The sequence below is a fragment of the Rhinolophus hipposideros genome (assembly GCF_964194185.1).
Source record: "Rhinolophus hipposideros genome assembly, chromosome: 1".
In the NCBI taxonomy this organism is placed as follows: Eukaryota; Metazoa; Chordata; class Mammalia; order Chiroptera; family Rhinolophidae; genus Rhinolophus; species Rhinolophus hipposideros.
In genome coordinates, this window is record NC_138047.1 from 73,082,775 (window position 1) to 73,101,749 (window position 18,975).

General features: G+C 31.1%; 1 protein-coding gene across 6 annotated transcripts in view; it reads left to right on the forward strand.

The window, feature by feature from the left end:
- The window catches only part of RAP1GDS1 (Rap1 GTPase-GDP dissociation stimulator 1), a 124,985-nt gene that overhangs the window by 74,071 nt on the left and 31,939 nt on the right, over positions 1 to 18,975 (forward strand). For 3 of the 6 annotated variants that reach the window (XM_081078625.1, XM_081078620.1, XM_081078621.1), the window contains exons 5-6: positions 2,961 to 3,107; positions 15,704 to 15,832. In XM_081078625.1, the coding sequence (XP_080934751.1) occupies positions 2,961 to 3,107; positions 15,704 to 15,832 (276 nt within the window). The remainder of the gene's footprint in view (positions 1 to 2,960; positions 3,108 to 15,703; positions 15,833 to 18,975) is intronic. The other 3 variants (XM_081078623.1, XM_081078622.1, XM_081078624.1) reach the window with 1 other exon arrangement.

An 18,975-nucleotide genomic window follows, 5' to 3' on the forward strand; every position in this document is an offset into this window, starting at 1 on the left:
TATCATGTACCTGATAATAAAATGCCAACTTGGTTACTTAGCAGTTTTATTGCTTCCTGCTTTTGGCTACTGAAGAGGTATGGAAGTGCAGTATCTGTAGATACTCTTCTTACCCAGTGTGAAGAAAGGCCTTACTTGTGTTGGAAACTACTTTGCGTGGCAGGTCACCATCAAAGAATGTAGCAGGGCTTAAACAGTTGGATACCTCATAATTATGGAAAATCATGTTACAAATTATATTTCTAGAGGTGACAACTTAGGATGCTTCAAAAGTTAGAAGTTACTTATTTTGAGAAGAGTTAAAAGTGAGCCTACATTCAAGGATATAAAAGTTTTGCATAGGGAAACTTTTGGAAATTATTTTTAAGTGAACAATAATTTTACTCATGTTAAAATAACATAGATCTATAGAACTACGTTTTCTGTGAAAAACAATTTATTTGAACTTGTGCAATGACAGATGTCCTGATGTATATTGCAAATAAGTTGTAAAATATCTTTAAAGACCTACTCTTTAGCTGGTTTTGGTAGAGTAAAAGAAGACAACATTACCATTTATTCCTCTGCTCCTTTCCATCCTCAGATTCTTTATTTCCCTATCTGATTTGTCAAAAGGGGAAAACGGAGGGAGGGAGAAAAGAAGGAATAAAACATTCCTATAGTAGTGGTTAATATTTTTTCAATTCACATCTCTATTATTATATATGCTTTGGTTTACTTCTGAAAGTTGATAATGTAATTTCTAATATAGAGCTTGAATTTATGTTCTGCATCCAACTCTTCAGAACATGTGAGTGAAGAGTTATGCTGTAGATAATCCACACAAGGCAGGGAGAGAGGAAGGGAATGGGAGAAGGAAGCAAAGAAAGGGAAGGAAAACAAACAAATAGGTAATTTGCCTTCTAATTTTAGTTGTATTCTTATTTATTGAATTTCTTAAATTTGATGAACAAATTTGTTGAATAAATTTTTATTAAAATTTATTGAATTGAATTTTTTGAGTATTGAATAGCTGAGTATTAATAGGAAGACAGCTTAGCACACTGCAAATAGGCTCCACATAGTTTCTAAGACTCAGTTTCCTAGTTCATGAAATTAAGGCTTAGCTAGCTCTTCTGTAAGATTTCTAAGTTCAAAGCATGCACAGCTTATATTTTGAAAGCCCATAGTTAGCAATTAGAATCACGTAGTATTTAAGCTTTGCAGTTTATGGATGGGACATACTGTATACTCATATTATTGAAGGTCCAAACATTTAGATTTGTTATCTTAGTGTTCAGTTTTCTCTGACATCATACGCATACAAATTGCTCAACAATTTAGATAATTCACAATTATGTTATTGCAAAATAAACCTTTGGAAATTAGATTTCTAAATGAGCTATGACCAACATTCTTGGCTGAGTCATCTGGCTAATACCCTGGCAATTAAGAATTTTCTGTGATCTTATTAGCTGATTAGCATAAGGTCCTGTTCTGCATCTGTATAACAATATAATAAGCTAAGCGGATATGGTACAGAACTAAGTGGACAAAAACTATGTTCTTCTTAGTATGGATTTTCTTAAAGTTTATCAAAATGATAAAGCAAGTATTTATGAGGCACTGCTATATAAGTTGTGTGTATGTGTGTCCTTACCACGAGAAATGATACATTTCATTGTCTAATATGATTTGGCAATGATTATATAAAGATGTGACCTTCGTTTCAGTTCTTTTATTAGGAAAATGAAAATCTTTTCTTTACTAACTTTATAGCTATATTTCCTTGGCAGCCATTTCCTTTGCTGATCCTTTCTTTATTCTCCTATAGCTACACTGTCCAGTATGACAGCCACTAGCCAGACTTGACTGTTAAGCAATTAAAATGTGACTAGTCTGAACTGACATGGAACTGTAAGTGTAAAATACACTTGGATTTCAATGATTTATTACCAAGGAGAGAATGTAAAACATTTCATTAATGATTTGTATATTGATTGCATTTGGGATGATCATATTTTAGATATATTAGATTGGATAAAATATATGACTAAAATTAATTTTTCACCTATTTATTTTTACTGTGTCTACTAGTAAATTTAAATTGCATACATGGCTCACATTTGTGGCTCTCATATTTCTATTGGGCAGCACTTCCAGAGTCTATCATATTTTATGAAAGGAAATCAGATTTAGAAAGACAGATATTCTTTCTTTCATCTCTTTCCATTTCTATGTTTAAAGGTGAGAAAGTATTCTAAAGCTATTTATATGTTCCAGTAGTTAAATGATATCTGTTCTATGTAATGTAGATGTACATATAACAGAATGTATGTTTGACCATCATTTGACCATTGGTTATAATGTTTTATACTGCTGTATTCCCAAATGGAAAGAATAAGCAAAGTGAAACACAAACTACCAAGAATTGGAAAAGGGAGCATGCTTATGGACTATAGAAAATGCCATTAAAAAGACTAAAGTCCTAATATTTAGGAATTACATATTATGGTCTAGAAATATACTGTGCCACAGACAGTTTTCTTTAATAATAGCTGACTTTGAAAACCACCAAAAGAAAGATACATTTAGTGGTTTCCAACCTGAAGGAGAAAAAAAATTCCAACAGAATGATAGTTCCAATTTTTTTCTCTTACATAGAATTGTCATTTGTGAATGAGGAGACAAAAAATTTCATGTTATAGTCATAAACTCCTAAGACAGAGACGTTCTTTAAGTTCCTATATGATGCCAATGCAAATAATCTTCTCTTCTCTTAAAAAGTGATTGTCTCTTTTCCCCATCCCATTCCCATGTCCATGTTTATTTGTTTTGTTCTGTTTTTCCAAAAGGACATATTTAACGCCCTTAGGTTTATTTTCTACTTACTAAGGAATAACACTGTTATGTTTTGTATTTGAAATTGTAAGGTACATTTCTTTTTTCTTTTATTTTTAATTTAACTCTTTGTTTTACAGATGAGGGCAGAAGTGCAGTTGACCAAGCAGGTGGTGCACAGGTTGTAATTGACCATTTAAGGTCACTGTGCAGTAGAACAGACCCCGCCAGTGAGAAGCTCTTGACTGTCTTTTGTGGCATGCTGATGAACTATAGCAATGAGAATGGTAAACAAAATTGAAAACTTGCTTTATCTCTGGGGGAAAAATTTAAAAATCATCATTACTATAGTACAAGCATATTTAGAAAAATTATGAACCAAGAATTCATAAATGGCATATAAAATTAATAATTAGCCAACATTAAATTGCAGTGTTTTAAACAGTACAAAATGGTCTAATTTACTAAATGGGACTAGTTTTTGACATGTTAATACCAAAAATAAAAAAAACTAACATAATATATGGTTTAAGATTTCTTGCTATGAACATTTTAAAAATAAACAGTTTTAAAATAGCTTCATGTTTATATTAGTACTAGGAGTATCTTTAAAACATAAACACTGTCTATGTAAGTAAAATGATTTTATCTAGATACTAGATTTACTTTTAAGAATAAAAACATCTTTTAATTTAATCTGGCCTTATAAAGTTCAGAGCAATTGCAGTTAACTGATTTTAGAAATTTAATAAATACTTGTAAACAGAAGTCTCTTTCCTCTATAAAACATTCTTAGAATTTAATAACAAATTCCATGTCCATTATTTTCAGATAGCCTACATGGTTGTTAATTAAATGAACATAGAAGCAGTTGTATGAAGGCTTCACTATACTTTTAAATGTCACAAAAAATTCATTTATTATTGTTTTATATGAATTATTTCATGGATCAAGTGTTCAGATTCTCGTAGCTTCCTAGAAATAAGGCCTTTCAGTGGTTTCTTTCATAATGGCATTTTCATTAGTAGTCTTTGATGGAGACATTTTGTTTGCATATTGTTACATGTAATATTATTCTTTATTTTCATGTGTTCTAGAAATACAAGACCCTTTAGGCATATTTTTCATTTTTTTTTTTTTTTTACTTTTGGTAGTCATGGGTCCAAAGAAATATTCTCCATTAAAAAAAAAAAGATAAACATAGATGACAAATGACTACTGACATTTTGCCTGGGGTTAGAGACAGTAGCAAATGTTGGGACTGCAGCCGTTGTCCCATTGAAAGGGGAGAGCCACTGCTTTCCTGTAGCCGGTTGTTTCTGTGTGGCAGTTTGGTTAAATACTGCCAAAACTTCATCTTGGGATGGGAGAAGCTGAAAATCTAGCTTTTCATGTGACATGTAATTTTTAAATGTTGGATTACATTTCTTTTTTTAGCACTGTACAGGCTTAACAGAATGCTTCCTCTGGTCACATCTATCCAAGAGGCATAAGTTTTAAACTTCTGAGTTAAAATTTTCCATAATAATAATTTTTTTTTAAAGTTTTCATTCATCAAAAGGTTGCCTGTTAAATGCGAGCTAATAATAATTGATAGGTTTTTATAGGGTCAATTCCATCTTTTTCCCCCCCTCTGATCATTTTGAAGAGAAAATGTGCTAAATATGAATGGGAGAAACAGAAACTACAGAGTCTGGGTAGTCTACAAAATGAATAGCTAGCTTTCTAAATAATTGAAATTTGACCATAAAACACAGGTATCTGGATTACATTAAGAAATCATTGGCCAGTTGTTCTTGTTGCTTCCTTTCTCCTCAACTTCATTCAGGCTTAGTCACCTGAGAAAGTGGGAGAATGGTTTAAAAAGATAAATGAAAGAAACTAGTCATGAAGTTATAGCAGCTTTGGATATAAAAGAATTTGTCTTGTTTTTGCATCTGAACTAGTTGTTTGTCCTTTAAGGAAGCTGTTGCTCAAAAATCTACAAAAGCTTATCAAATGGCTAAATGGTCTTCAAAAACATCCCTAATTCCTATCCAAAGGAGAGGGTGATTGAGTCCCTGTAATAGGATATCACAATGTGTAGAGAAGTGTTCTCGGAAGATAATAATTAAAAACACGAAAGTGCACAGTCCAAATGCATAATATATTTGTTTTGTAAGAGTAGGGTTTTTTCCTGGTGTGCAAATATTCCCAGGAAATAACTTAGATACTTTGGAAAGCTATATTAGCTCTTCTCAGAACATTATTGGAGCAGTGGTGTTTTTGTTCCATAATTTAACAGCTGCAATTTGAAAACCTTTTAAATTTTACTAGATAAAATAGAAGTAAAGTCATCTTTAGTATTTTAAAGGAACAAATGCCAAATAAATAACTATCTTCTTTCCTCTGCTTCCTTTTATATTTGTCTTTCATGGGGATCTTAGTTTGTGAAGTTAGTTTTTCTCCATAATACTCTTTAACTTAAATTATATGTTTTTTTGTTTTGCATAATAATTAGATACCTTTGTTTTGTGTGTCGATTATTTACGTTTTTCTTTAAAATGTGTGTTTAATGACTTTCCAACTTAAATACTAAGTCTTCTTGGCTAACTTCAGATCATTTGGTATTGATTCTGTTCACCTAGATGAATCAGAGACAAAAAAAAAAATGGAGCTTTTGAAACTTAGGAGACACTTTTTATTAGCATTGATAAACAGTTCCTTTTTATGTGTATTTACTATTGAATTTCAGTACACAAAACTCGGCTACTTTGTGAGTAGGATAGTTGAGTGATAAATACCTTCCTGTTACTCTAACAGAAAAATTAATTCTACCCTTGGACCCAGTAACTTGAGCTTCTTTATAGGTAGTTATTTTTAGTTCAATTGATAAATTTTATTAAATAAAAAAGTGACTACTGAAAATGGTCACAAAGACCCACTAACTTAGTTTTTCTGACAAGAACATTTTCAAATTGTTTATTAATCCTAAAAGTGGATGCACACCAGACTGAAACTTAGGATATATTAATTTCTGTCCATACAGTGGACAACCTGAGCATATCCAATTTTATATCCATTAAATATGGGAACAAACAAGTATCCTAAACACATGCAAGACAGATATATTATGAAATTTCTTACTCAGTAAAGACATTTTTGTACCCTTCAATAAAGCTGTGTAAAACTCAAGGTTCATGAGTTTTAAAACTTTCAACCCAGCTTAAGACTACACACTCTTAAGCTATTAGTTGAATATATCCTTTTGTTTCCTTAATTGGTAAAGCAATTGGAACTTTTGATAGACAGGTAAATAGGGAATGTCTGAATAGAAAAAGTTATAATTGCTTAGCCAGAAAAGTTGTATCAATATTGTATAAATAATATTATATTTAAATAGAATACGAAAAATACAACTTTTTGTTTAGTAAAAATTGTTTCAAATTTATCCTTTTGGGGAAAAATCAGAGCGGTTTTTCACATGGCAAAAAGACACTCTTCACTTCTTTGACCCTCCAGAATTGTCCAAGTATTTGACAGTTGTGGTTAAAGAAAAGTATGTTGATGACTTGACATCCAATTTGAAGAAAATGTGCTGAACTTCCTATATTATCTTCATCTAGTTGCAGTTTTAAGTTTTAATTATTTTATAAACAAGGAACTCAAACCTATTATTGTAGATATTTTTATCTCATTCGTTTCTTGGATGTCTTTTTTCCTAGCTTTGGTTACCCAATGCCAAAGCATTGCAGTGAAGACTGAAAATTTTGTTCAGATTGTCAACTGTTTTCATATATAACACCATTTTAACACAAAGTAGGAGTTTGGAAAATATTTATTGGTTGACTTTTCTGGATACTTAATATTGTCTATAATTTTATTATTAACAAAATCAAAACTTGGAAGAAAGATGTCTTTAAAAAAGAATGCATTTTCTTCATTAAATAAGTTAGAAGTATTATAATACAAACTCCATATGAGTTGGTATTCCCTATTCATATACCTGGCAGCAGCTGAAAGTGGCAGTGAAATCATACTGATAATAACAGTACTGGACCTGTGGTTTTTTAAATCTACCATAGACGTGATCCATAGACTTGATCATGTGCATATGTGTACTTGAAAATTGGTAGTAGTTTGAATAGAAACAAATCAGTAATCTAAAGCAAAGCATCAGCATAATTTAATACCTTGTTAAGGAATCTATTGGTGGTCACTATTTTTATTATATTATAGGTGATTAATCAATACGTATTCCTGGAAAGCTCTATAATTGAGAGTTTAATATTTTTCTTAATACACTTAATGCTAGAGACACAAAATACAGGGAGAAGTCTGTTCTAACTCTAAAGCAAATTAATAATGATATAAGCATTAAAGCAAAAACTGTAGTTGTTTTGCATAAACCATGCCGTAAGAGGAAATAAACATTCAATCAGGAAAGGAAAACTTAGTTTACTTCTAAAAATGAGTAACGTAATATACAGTCTATGACTGACTTCTTCATATGACATATATCATATATATATGATATAAATGTATATGTATATGTGGGATTTTTACATATAGAGCTGATTTTTCTCTAATATCGTCATAACTCCCTGTTATTGAATTTCTTTTGTGTGTGTGGTCCTGAAGTCTCTCCAGGATACCCTCATGATAATTCTCACATTTATTTGCTCCATGGACTTAAGATAACTAAACTATGGTTGAAAGGAGGCCATCTGTGCGATTTAGGAAACACAGCTCATGGGATATGTTATTGGAGCAACACGATTGAATTTAAGTATTAAGTCTGGTAATTAAATTCAGTTGTTGAAAATAGACCTGTAAAGCATGTTCTTTCCTTTAATTTAAAGGTCACTTAATATATAATTAATTTTAGCTGCTGCTTTCATTTTAAACAATAGCAATAATTTCACAATTCTAATCATACTGTTCATTTTCCTAGTGAAATCAGTCCAATAACTTTGCTGACTTGTTTTTTCCTTTATACTTAAAATAAGAAGAATAGAAATTAACAAGGAATAATCCTGATTAAAAACTAAAAAGCCCTTTGGCCCTGAGTATATGCTTATATTTTGGTATTACTTTATTACAGGTAAGAAAGAACATAGCCTAGATGTTAGAAAATGATTAAAAAATGATTTGCTTTGCATAAGTGAGGAACTATATCCTAAATTTATTTAGTGTGGGTACAAGCTAATTAATAATTCTATATATTTCCTAAATACTAATAACTTTTTGCCTAATGTTAAGGGAAACAAACAAAAAATTCAAAATGTAAAATTTTATCTTTTCAATTCATTGTCTTTTTAAAATTATATTAAATTTCCGGTATACTCTTTTCAGTATACTTTCTGTTCATTGTTCTATTTATAAAAGCATTGGAGATGTACATCTCCAGTTTACATCTTTTAAAGCCCAGTTTGTCAAATTAAAGTACTATAGTGTGTGAAAGTCTGTAAAAGTGTTATTGTGCAGCTGAGAAGTTTTTAGGCTTTTAAAAAATATATCAGAATTCTTTATTTACTAATTGTTGTTCTCTTTGTAAATAGTTTTTGAATTTTTACTGTTCATCCAACAAAGCTTTCTAATCATTTTACTGAAGCAGATTGCATTCATGAAATTCTGCTACAAATGTCATTTTCAACATATTGTTTTACTGAAGCAATTAGTAGTTAGTAGTTCTTGTGCCTTCTGCTAATAATGCCTATTAAATTTGACCAATTAGACAAGGTTAACTTTTCATTATAATCCTTCTAAATGATTACTGTAATAGTGCTGTTACTTAGTGCACAGACTAAGAACTTGGTTTTTAGTAGAGGTGTAGGTACCAAATGCACATTTTGGGTTAATTCCACATGGTCAAGTAGTGGCATTAACATTCAGCTTTGGTCATTATAGAATGAACTTCTGAATGAAAGAATCTGAAATTTTTTACAAAAAAATGAATTTTTTATAGTTTTTTGTTAATGATTTAAAGTTTGCAGTTATATTACACAAATAATACTTTCTCAGATTGTCAGCTATTAGATGTTCCTGATTATGATAGTGCATTTGTACATGATAGTGTATTTAACACGTTAGTATCAAAGTTGATACTAAATAGATATTCAATTTTAACTGAGAGCAGTAGATGACAAAGTGTGTTTGGGGTTCTTCATTCTCTACATGTTTTCTTTTTTTATTTGCTTTATATCTGGACTAGAGATGATTAAGCATAGATGTTATTGAATATTATTTTCGAGATTTTCCTCAGAGTGAAAATTTGAGGTGGCAGAGTTGGCTTTCTGATTTTAACTCATCCTCACAAGGTGTAAAGAATTCCCAAATTGGACTTTTTCTTGAAAGACTCAAGGCCTGAATTGAATTAAGTAACTAAAAATTAAAAACAGCTTCTGACATTTATTTTATGTTGTGAATTCTAAGGAAAGTATATAATCTAATCTGTTATTCTGCCTTGATTTTATTTTTATATTTATATAGTTTTCACCATCAGTTATTGCCACATTTTAATATTGAAATATAAATATACATTTACATTTCAACTGCTTGATAGGATTTCAGCATATGAAGATAGGGAGATTTTCTCTGTACGTGGAATGTAATCCTACATTCGAAAATGAATATTTAGATAGTAACGAAAAAACCGAAAAGCCCAGGTCTTGTTTTTATTATTGATGTTACTACTCTATCAAAATATGATGGTATCAAAGCACAGAAGTATTGACCATACACAAGTTTTAAAGCCAGAGATGAATAATGGATTGTGGCCACATATCAGTGTATCTGTAATTTAGATCACTTAAAATATCTATTCAGAGAGAAGGCAGAAAAGTACCATATGTAAATTAACTAGTATAAAAATTAGTAATCCTGTTTTCTAACTACAAGTAAAATGTAGTTAACATCAAACTGCCTACATTTTATTTATGAAAAAAATTTCCATGAAATCATGTTTGGAAATGGGTATTTCCAGAAATCTTTTGGTTATGTAGCAGTATCTTGTTAACACAGGTTGTGTGCTACAAATAACTTCTGTGTAATTTTAAAGAGTAAAACTTAATCACAGTAATGCTCCAGGGTAACTAGTAGTACTTGGTTGTTGTTTTTTTTAAAGCCAGTAACTCCTTTTGTAAAACAGAGAATTTTTATGTTTTTAAACACATATGTTTTGTAAGATACATATACATGTTGTAATGTAAATTAACCTGGTTTTTAGCTTAATTTGCCATACAAAAATTTAGGCTTAAATTTATGCTGGCAATAGATGTGGCCTTTCTTTCAGCAATGCCATATGATAACAGAGATGATTTATTTCTCCCAGTAAGAGCTGCTTAAGAACACAGCTGGCAGCAGCCCTCTTAAAAAAAAAAAAAAAAAAATCCAGTTTTAACCTTTAAAAGACCAGTTTCTTTCTGAGATGAAAGTATAGAATTTTTTTAATCAGAGTAGGCATGTCTGTAGAAATTTACTTTGTACTAGTATTCATTATTTATTATGTAGTAGTATTCAACAAGAGTTGATCTATAGTAAATAATTTAACTGGGGGTGAGTCTAGAAAAAAAATTATCTACTAGATTAAGACATAATCACTCTAGATGTCACTGGATTAAGAACAGTAAATGGGTGTGCCTATTAAGAATAATAAAACATTTTTTCTTGTGATTTTTGCTTTGGGGTTTTTTCTTGTTGCTGTTGTTTTACATTACACTCATTCGTGTAATTTTGTCTTTTACCTCTAGAACTTTTATGAAAGGGACATTTTGTTCTGTAAAGACTTATTTTCAGAATGCAGAAGAAAACTTGAATTATCTTTTCAATTTTTTTATTGTTAACTTTAAGAAAGCAAGAAATAATGTAAATATATTGCTTTAAATCTTCAATATTCTCAATACTAATGAATGTTGATGCTCTTTTTTTTCTCTTTGAAATTTCTATTTGTAACTGAAATGTATAACCTGAGGCTTAAATTATAGAGGTAATCTTCGTGCAAAACATAAAGCATGTTTGTATAAAGAGGGCTTTTAAAATAATTGATTTGCAATTAAGTTTACTCACATGTAATTATTTTTAGTTTTATATTCTCAACACTAGGTTTAGAATGATAGCTCTCCACTTTCATTATCAATTAAAAAAAAGATACCTGCACTTTGTGTGTGTGTAAAGTTTTTAACCACAAGTATCCTCATAGTAGCTATATTTAAGTCTGTTTACTTTTCATTGTTATAATAGAGCTACAACTTGTTTAAACTCATAAGTTCTACTTCACTGTTATACTGTTTCTAATTTTTATCTTTTTTTATGAAAATAAACATGTGCCATTAGTCAAGGACAATTTTCTTAAGTCTTGTTTATACCCAAATAGTTTTGATCCAATTTGTATTAGAACTTCTCATCAAGATTTATATTAGCTTTTTTTAAATTGTTTCTACTATATATAATTCATTTGACTGTGGATTAGGGTTTTTATGCACACCTGTAAATAGGATGCTTTTTATACTGTGACTAACACCATGTGTACATCCCTATGTAGAGACCGTTTTGAATTGTGTGTGTATCTTATTTTGACACAGTGTCATCATTAAGTCCTGTTTACCAATAAGTTTAATAGTCTTATAACATTGTCTTAGGAATAAGATAAACATGTATTATAATCTTCTTAAGAAACCTTTTCAACATGAACATCAATTGAGTTACTGGAATTCTTGACATACTTTTCTGGACCTATAATCTGTCTATACCAATGTTTTAAACATTAAACTTAAAACTCAGGGGGAAAAAGGTTCTTCAACTTGAGATCTTCTCTCCAGATCTCTTTGGAGTTTCCATGAGTGTGACCCGAGGAGCATGGAACCATTGAAATTCAAATGTAGGTAGGTAAGTGTTCACACCAGCGCATGCGTTGATTGCCTTATATCTCTTTGTATATGCATTTGTATTGCACACCCTCAGTGCCTTTCTTCCTCTTCCTCCGCATAGATCATGTAGGGCCTGTGTCACCTCGATATTATGTAATTTTGTAATTCTGTATTTTGTTCAGTATTTGTCTGTGACGTGTCAGGAGCAGTTTTAAACTGTCTTCAGATGTTTATGACATTGTGCTGTCTAGATTGTCATACATAACTGTTTGCTGTGTATGGGCCTGGATTGCATTTTTGTGACTTGTTTGTTGAGCTCTGATAAACATTCCCCTGGAGTTTCTGGTATTCATTGAGGGATGCAAAAAGTCTAAATCGTGCATTGTTTTGCCTGCTCTCTCAAATGTATCTAGAGAATGACCTATTTCTGGTTCTAAGAATTTCTTCCAGTTAGTCTTTGATTTAAAAGTCATACTCCTGATGCCATTCATGATAGCATGGGTGTCAGCTACTATCTATTGAAGTCCGTTTACAACCTTTCTTTGGGCAATAAAAAAAAAAAAAAAAAAAAAAACAATGATTAACCTTAATTAAACTTAAGCAATAGGAATTAATACTAATTTATTCCACACAAACAGCACCCCTTCTTAGCCCCCTCCCCAAATTATTTGTTGATAACATACTAAGTTGTAACTGAAATAGGCAAACAGACTCAATCATGGAATATTCTCCTAGTCTTAAGTAGAGTTTCTACTCAAATAAGCAAAACGAGATGGGTGCTTGATTAATGTAATTTTGTTCAACATATCTGAGCACCAAAGTCTATTTTATTATCACATATGCCAAGCACATCACTGAAATTCAGAATCTCTTTTCTATTTTTCCCCTCCATTTCTTACAAAAGTTAGGTAATCCTTTGGCAATGGTTCTTAAACTTTTGGTCTCAGGACACTTTTAGACACTTAAAAACTACTGAAAACCTCAAAGAACTTTTGTTTAGTTATATCTGTCAATATTTACTGCATTAGAAATTAAAATGGAGTATTGCATTTTAAAATAATAAAAACCCATATGTTAACATAAATAACATTCTCAAAATTAAAAATCTTTGTAAAAAGTTAAAATAATATTTGAAAAATAACTTTTCAAAATTTAAAAAAATGCTAAGAATAGCATTTATTTTATTTTGTGTGTAATGGTTAAAAATATAATGACTACTAATATAATTTGGTGCCACTGACTGGGTTCATGCTAAAGCCCCAGCAGTTTTTCCCACCATTGTTTTCCTACCATCATTGCAAATGTGAATACAGTGAAAAGGGCGAATAAAATCCTGGCATTTTTATGAAAGTAGTTTTGACTTTTGATCCTCTGAAAGGGTTTTGGGGATCCCACTTTGAGAGCCATGTATTAGGATGCCTGCTCATCTCAAAATGAGAATTTGTATAAACCCATGAGTCAAGTTTTTTTTTCCTTCTGGGCATTCATTATCCCAGAAATACAACTGCTTACATTTGGTATGAACAGACTTTAGAGTTATTTGAGTACAAATTTTGTTTTGTTAACATCTTTAATATCATAGAATTGGATATTAAAGAAAGCACCCAAGTGCTCTAAAATGAGTCCATCCGTTGGATGACTATTTTTCTCTTTATACTCGTGTGTGGTATGTGTGTTGTATGTGAATATACTATTAATTTGCCTCCTGGGTAGCTTTAAAACACGTTTTCATGAAGCCGCATTATTTTCATGAATTATGGCGATTCACACCATATGCCATCATGCTATGCTATTTTTTTTCCTGATCTACCACAATTTCAAATATTACTGCTTTAATTTGTACGCCAAAGATTGTATGAAACTCTGCAACATTTCTTAACTTTTCGTCCCTCTTTTCCCTGGAACCAAAATTCATAATATTGTAAAAGCAGTCCAAGACAGTTGTAGAGATGCCAAGTTAGGAGAACATAAAGAACATCATCTTCTAAGTGGCATTCTCCTGTTGAATTATCTCCTTCATAAAATTTATTGTTCCTTTGATGTCCCTGGACTGTTGGACTTTTATGGTTTGTGCCAACAGTACTGAGGGGGTGTGTGATGCTTACATATATGAGACATATAGTGGAGTTGAACTCACACTCAATGCATGCGCTAGTGCTCACGCTTACATACCTGAAATGTAGTGATTCAGCAGTTGTGCCATATTGGAAGAGGTAATCAAAATGAGTAAATAAACACATGAAAGTTTAAAATATTGCTGAAGAACAAAGAACTGCAGAGGTGATCCAATACTAAGGAACTCTATTTACTGGTAAGTAATCGAAATAATTTCTAACATGGAAAGCTTCTTGGTGCATGATCATTATAAATACTATAACCATTATACAAGTGTTCTGCCAATATAACACATAAATAATACTATACCATATAACATAAATAATTTGCCTATAAGATACGTATGGTGAATCATTCATTAATTGCTGAGTTGTATAGTTAGAAAAAATTACTTAACATCAAAAGCATAAAAAACATAGTTGAATTCTTTTTTATTTCTCTCTCTTTTTAGAACAGATTTCATAATTCATTTACAAAATTTGAAATTGTTTTAGACTATTTGAACTCTCGATGTAAATTTCCTTTTTCTCAGGCCTGTTTTCTACTATTGTTTTGATAATAGTACCCTTTCTGGTAGAGATGGGCCCCCACAACTGAACCAGATAATATCTGTAATTACCCATTCATCAGTTTTCAGGGGCATAAGCCTTTTGTTGGCTATCTCTTCATACTTCACTCTAAAAGCGGGAAAAATTAACTACAAGATCATCAGGCAGGTAACCAGCTGCATATGAGACAGCTCAACCCTGTCTTTATGTTCTTTTCTAATAATCACCCAACCACCTCCTTATCTTTAGGTGAAGAACTATGAAGAGTGATAAAGAGATTAGTAGGCAAACTCTGTCAAGGGATGCGTGCATGCTATGAGGAAAATGTGTTTTGTAAGAAACAGATTTTTATCTTTCTGTTCTCAATAGCTAACTTAATAGAATTTGGACAAAAATATTTGCTTCAAAATGGCATATTATTTTTAAAAGAAAGCAAATTTTGAAAGCATTTCTATATCTTTGGATGAACCAGTTATTAACAGTAACTTAGTATTTTACATAGCCATATGAGTGTTTATATCTTCCTTCTTAGCTTATTCTAAGAGGCAGTACTTTTGGTTTGCATTTTGGTTTATTTACCTTCAACTTTGTTACAGGTGTTCTATTATCACTGTTCGTGAAGAACCATTGTGGAAATCCAAGGCATATTAAGTACTTTAAAACCAATTTATTTCTTAGAAACTGAAGACAAGGAATGATGACAAAGCCGTTTGACCTTGTTCTCTTTACTTCTCAAACCAAATTTTCCTTTCTTTACTGATTGTCACTATTATTAAATAAAAATAAGAAAAGGAAAATAGTTTAAGTAACCCATGTTTTGCTTTGTTAAAACTACTTTTCTTCCTAGTCATCAAAGAATGCTCTGCTGCAATTAATCAAACAATAAATTTTGTGTATTACATACCTTTCATTTTTTTTATTAAGGGATTCTAAGATTTTTTGGCTTCTTTCTTGGTCTTTATTAAACTTACTGTTTTTTTTTTCTTATGCTCTCATATACTGTGATTTCCTTTAATGCAAATGATACTTTGTCTAACTTTTCACTTAAAAACCAATGGTAATGTTTACTTATACATCTTTAAAGACAATGCTGTAATGTATATATAAGACCCTGTTTTAAAAAAAAATGAAAGCTGATGTTTGACATATTCAAATTATTTTTATTTCTAAATTTCTTTTAATCACTGAAAAGATTCAAGACTCAACTCTTCTGAACTAATGTCTTAAAAATTTTCAAGATAGTTATATGAATGGACTTAATCTTCCTTTACTGTAATTGAAATAGTATTGAGTTTGCAATAGAGAGAATGAGGGGTGTTTTCTTCTTACTAATGTCTGTTTGGTGCATGAACACTGTTTTATTTTTTTTTGCAGATTCCCTTCAAGCTCAGCTTATCAATATGGGTGTTATTCCTACCTTAGTGAAATTGCTGGGTATCCACTGCCAAAATTCGGCTCTTACAGAAATGTGTCTTGTTGCATTTGGCAATTTAGCAGAACTTGGTAAGTCCTAGTCATGAACCACTAATGTGATTAACTTATTAATGTACTTACAGTAAATTTTTCTTTAGATGTTAACAAGCTGGGTATCCATTTAGATTATATTAGTTTATACATATTTTTGAAGCATTGTAGATATTTGTTTCAATGTTTAAAAAACATCCAATTATATCTTATGATTATATTATTTATAATTGAGAGCTACTTTGCTTTCCTAATTATGTATTAAGATTTAAAGTTTTCACTTATATATTATTTAATAGAGTTGAATATTTAAAATGATCTCTCCTTGACTTTAGTATTTTTTACATGAGGGATGGTCTTAAAATCAAGTATTGTATTTCCAAAAATAAAAGACTAAATAATTTATTACATTGTCAGGTGAAAAGGAATGTATCAGACTATGATTCTTCCTCCTCTTTTTACAAAATCCCTGAAAATGATAGGTGGCTTTTTCATAAGAATATATTTGTAACAGCATTAGAAAAACCTATGAGAAATCCTTGAACATCAGAAGACAAGCAAAAAACAGACCAGCACTGAAAATAGCTCAGTCATAACAGAGGACTAATGTCCCCAGCACTCCCATCTCTTTTCTCTGTTTTATTTTTCCTCTATGTCAATTATAGCACCCTTTCTTTTCTCCCTCCTTCCCGTGATTCTTGATAGGAAGTTACAACTCCTGGTCTGAATCTACCACCCATCAGTGTTCATAATAAATTGTTTGTTATGGAGAAAGTGAAGCCAAATGATGTTTTGTCATAGCAAAATATAATAGCTACAACAACAACAAAAACATCTATTAATTATCCCTATTTTATAATAAACAGAGACAACAGGACTCTAACCTGCGATTTTCTAACTAAAAGCTCATGTCCTTATACACTACCCATTAAAATTTTGACTTCAGTACTTGCTTTTGCTTCGACTTCAAGTTAGAAGAATAGAGATTACTTATCAGAGTTAATTTTTAAAAGTCATTTCTTTTTCCGTGGGTCATCTGCTGGTATTTGGGAATGCTTCTTCTCTCCTCTGCTTTTCTTCTTTTTCATACTGTCTTCTTATTTGCATCATTCAAATAAGACGAAGAATAAAAGAACATTTATTTACTGCTTCATAAGTTACTGTTTTCCATTATTAAAATGGGATGTAGGATTTTGTGTTCAGTATAGGTTATAGAAATAAAACAAATTATGTCATAATCCCTGATAATGTCAAATCTTTGTAACAGAAACATAAACACCATTTAGTATGAGTTGTAGATACATGTTAAGGTATCAGGATTTATTTGGGAGATTCCATAGACCACATAAATTCAGCCTCGTACCTCTGGTCTGTATTAAAAGATGGATATGTACCCAGTTTAGTTTAACCCAATTTCATACTCTGTTCCCCGCTGTTACTGCCCTTTCTCCATTTGGAGGAAGAGAGGTAAAAGAGAACTATTCCTTTATTTACTTAGATTTATATCGTGAGCCTGTATGCTCATGTAATAGCTAGGTTATAAATCAATACTGAAGTAGAACATGTATGCCCCAGAATACTTTTTCTCTTTTTAGTGGGCTTTATTGCCCATAACTTAACACCTCACATAGTATTATTTTTATTGACACAAGTAAAATATCACTCTACTGAAGTTCATATCACTCTTCTGAATATGGCATATCACTAAATGCTAGTGTTACTTTTTGTCAATTTTTTAAATAAAAATGTTAAATAGCAGAAATTTGCATGCTTTTTCTCACTAAAGGTATATAGAAACAAAATGTATATAACAAGTGCAATCTTTCAAAACTGGAGCACAAAAGGAAAATGTAGCTCTGCGTTTTTGTTGTTCTCTTTGAGTACTAGTTTAAGAGTTCCAGAAAGAGAAAAACAAGAGGAATTGCCAAATAACTAAAGTATCACAGAACTAAAGTACATAATTTTCACGATTGGAAGGGTCTGTCAAATGCCTAGCCTAGTGGATGAAAATAGACCCAGACCATGGTATTATCAATGTGAAATTTTAGAATAATGGATATAAAGAGAACATCTTACAAAATTTGAGAGAGAAGCGGGTAGAGGGGTTGTTTACAAAAAAATTGTGAATTGATAGCTATCAAATGTCTCAAAACAACACCAGGAGACAGAAGAAAATGGAGTATTGCCTTCAAAAATTTGAGAGAAAATTATTTTCAATATAGAATTCTATATCCAGTCAAACTGTCAATTGTGAGGTTACAATAAAGACATTGTCAAACATAAACATCTCAGAAAATTGATATACTGCATACCTTTCCCCTGAAACTACTGCAAGATGTGTTCCAACAACACAAGGAATTTAAATTAAGAAAGAAGACAACATAGGCACCAGGAAACAAGAGATCCAACGTTAAAACAGGAATTCCTAGTATGGTGATGTGAGAGCCCAGCCCCAAATAGTCTGTTTTCAAAGAGCAACCAATCCATATTGGAACAAGTCAGAAGGCTTCTGGAATTAGGGTTGAGGAAGTTCTTATAGGAGATGAAATTGATTGAACACCTAAAATGAATAAGCTTGATGATTAGACAACTGATGGAGAGTTTAAAGAATTAATGATAAGTATATAGAAAACTAAGCAAATAAGAAAAATAATAATTCCAGGGAAAATGAAATAGTATATTATTAAAACACTCATAATTGATATAATAAAAATTACCATATAATTACATTGATAATGTGGAGGGTATGGTAGGGACAGGAAAAAAAGAATGCTAAAGCTGCATCTTTCAGAATGGAGAGGCAATCAAAAATACCTAAAACTGAAAAATCAGTAAGTAGCAATTCAAATATGTTATTTAAAGATGTGGAGGTTAAGTACCAATGAATTAGCTAAAAACTTTATGTGCTTGCTTCTAGGGAGAAGAAATGGGGGCGGGGGGTTGTATTTTCTGGGTAATATAACTGTTAGGACTAACTCTTTAAACTCATGTATGATTTTTAAAAATGAGGCTTCTGGCTAAAAGTCTGTTAAAGATCCATGACATTTAATTCAGATGTAAGGTCCAAATCATACTTCATGCTGCTTTTTCTCTGTATCCATCTACAGGATAAGTACAGATTTTGTTCTTTAATTTCTGTATTAATCATAGTGCATTGTTTCCTTGTGCTAGCAAATGGCCTG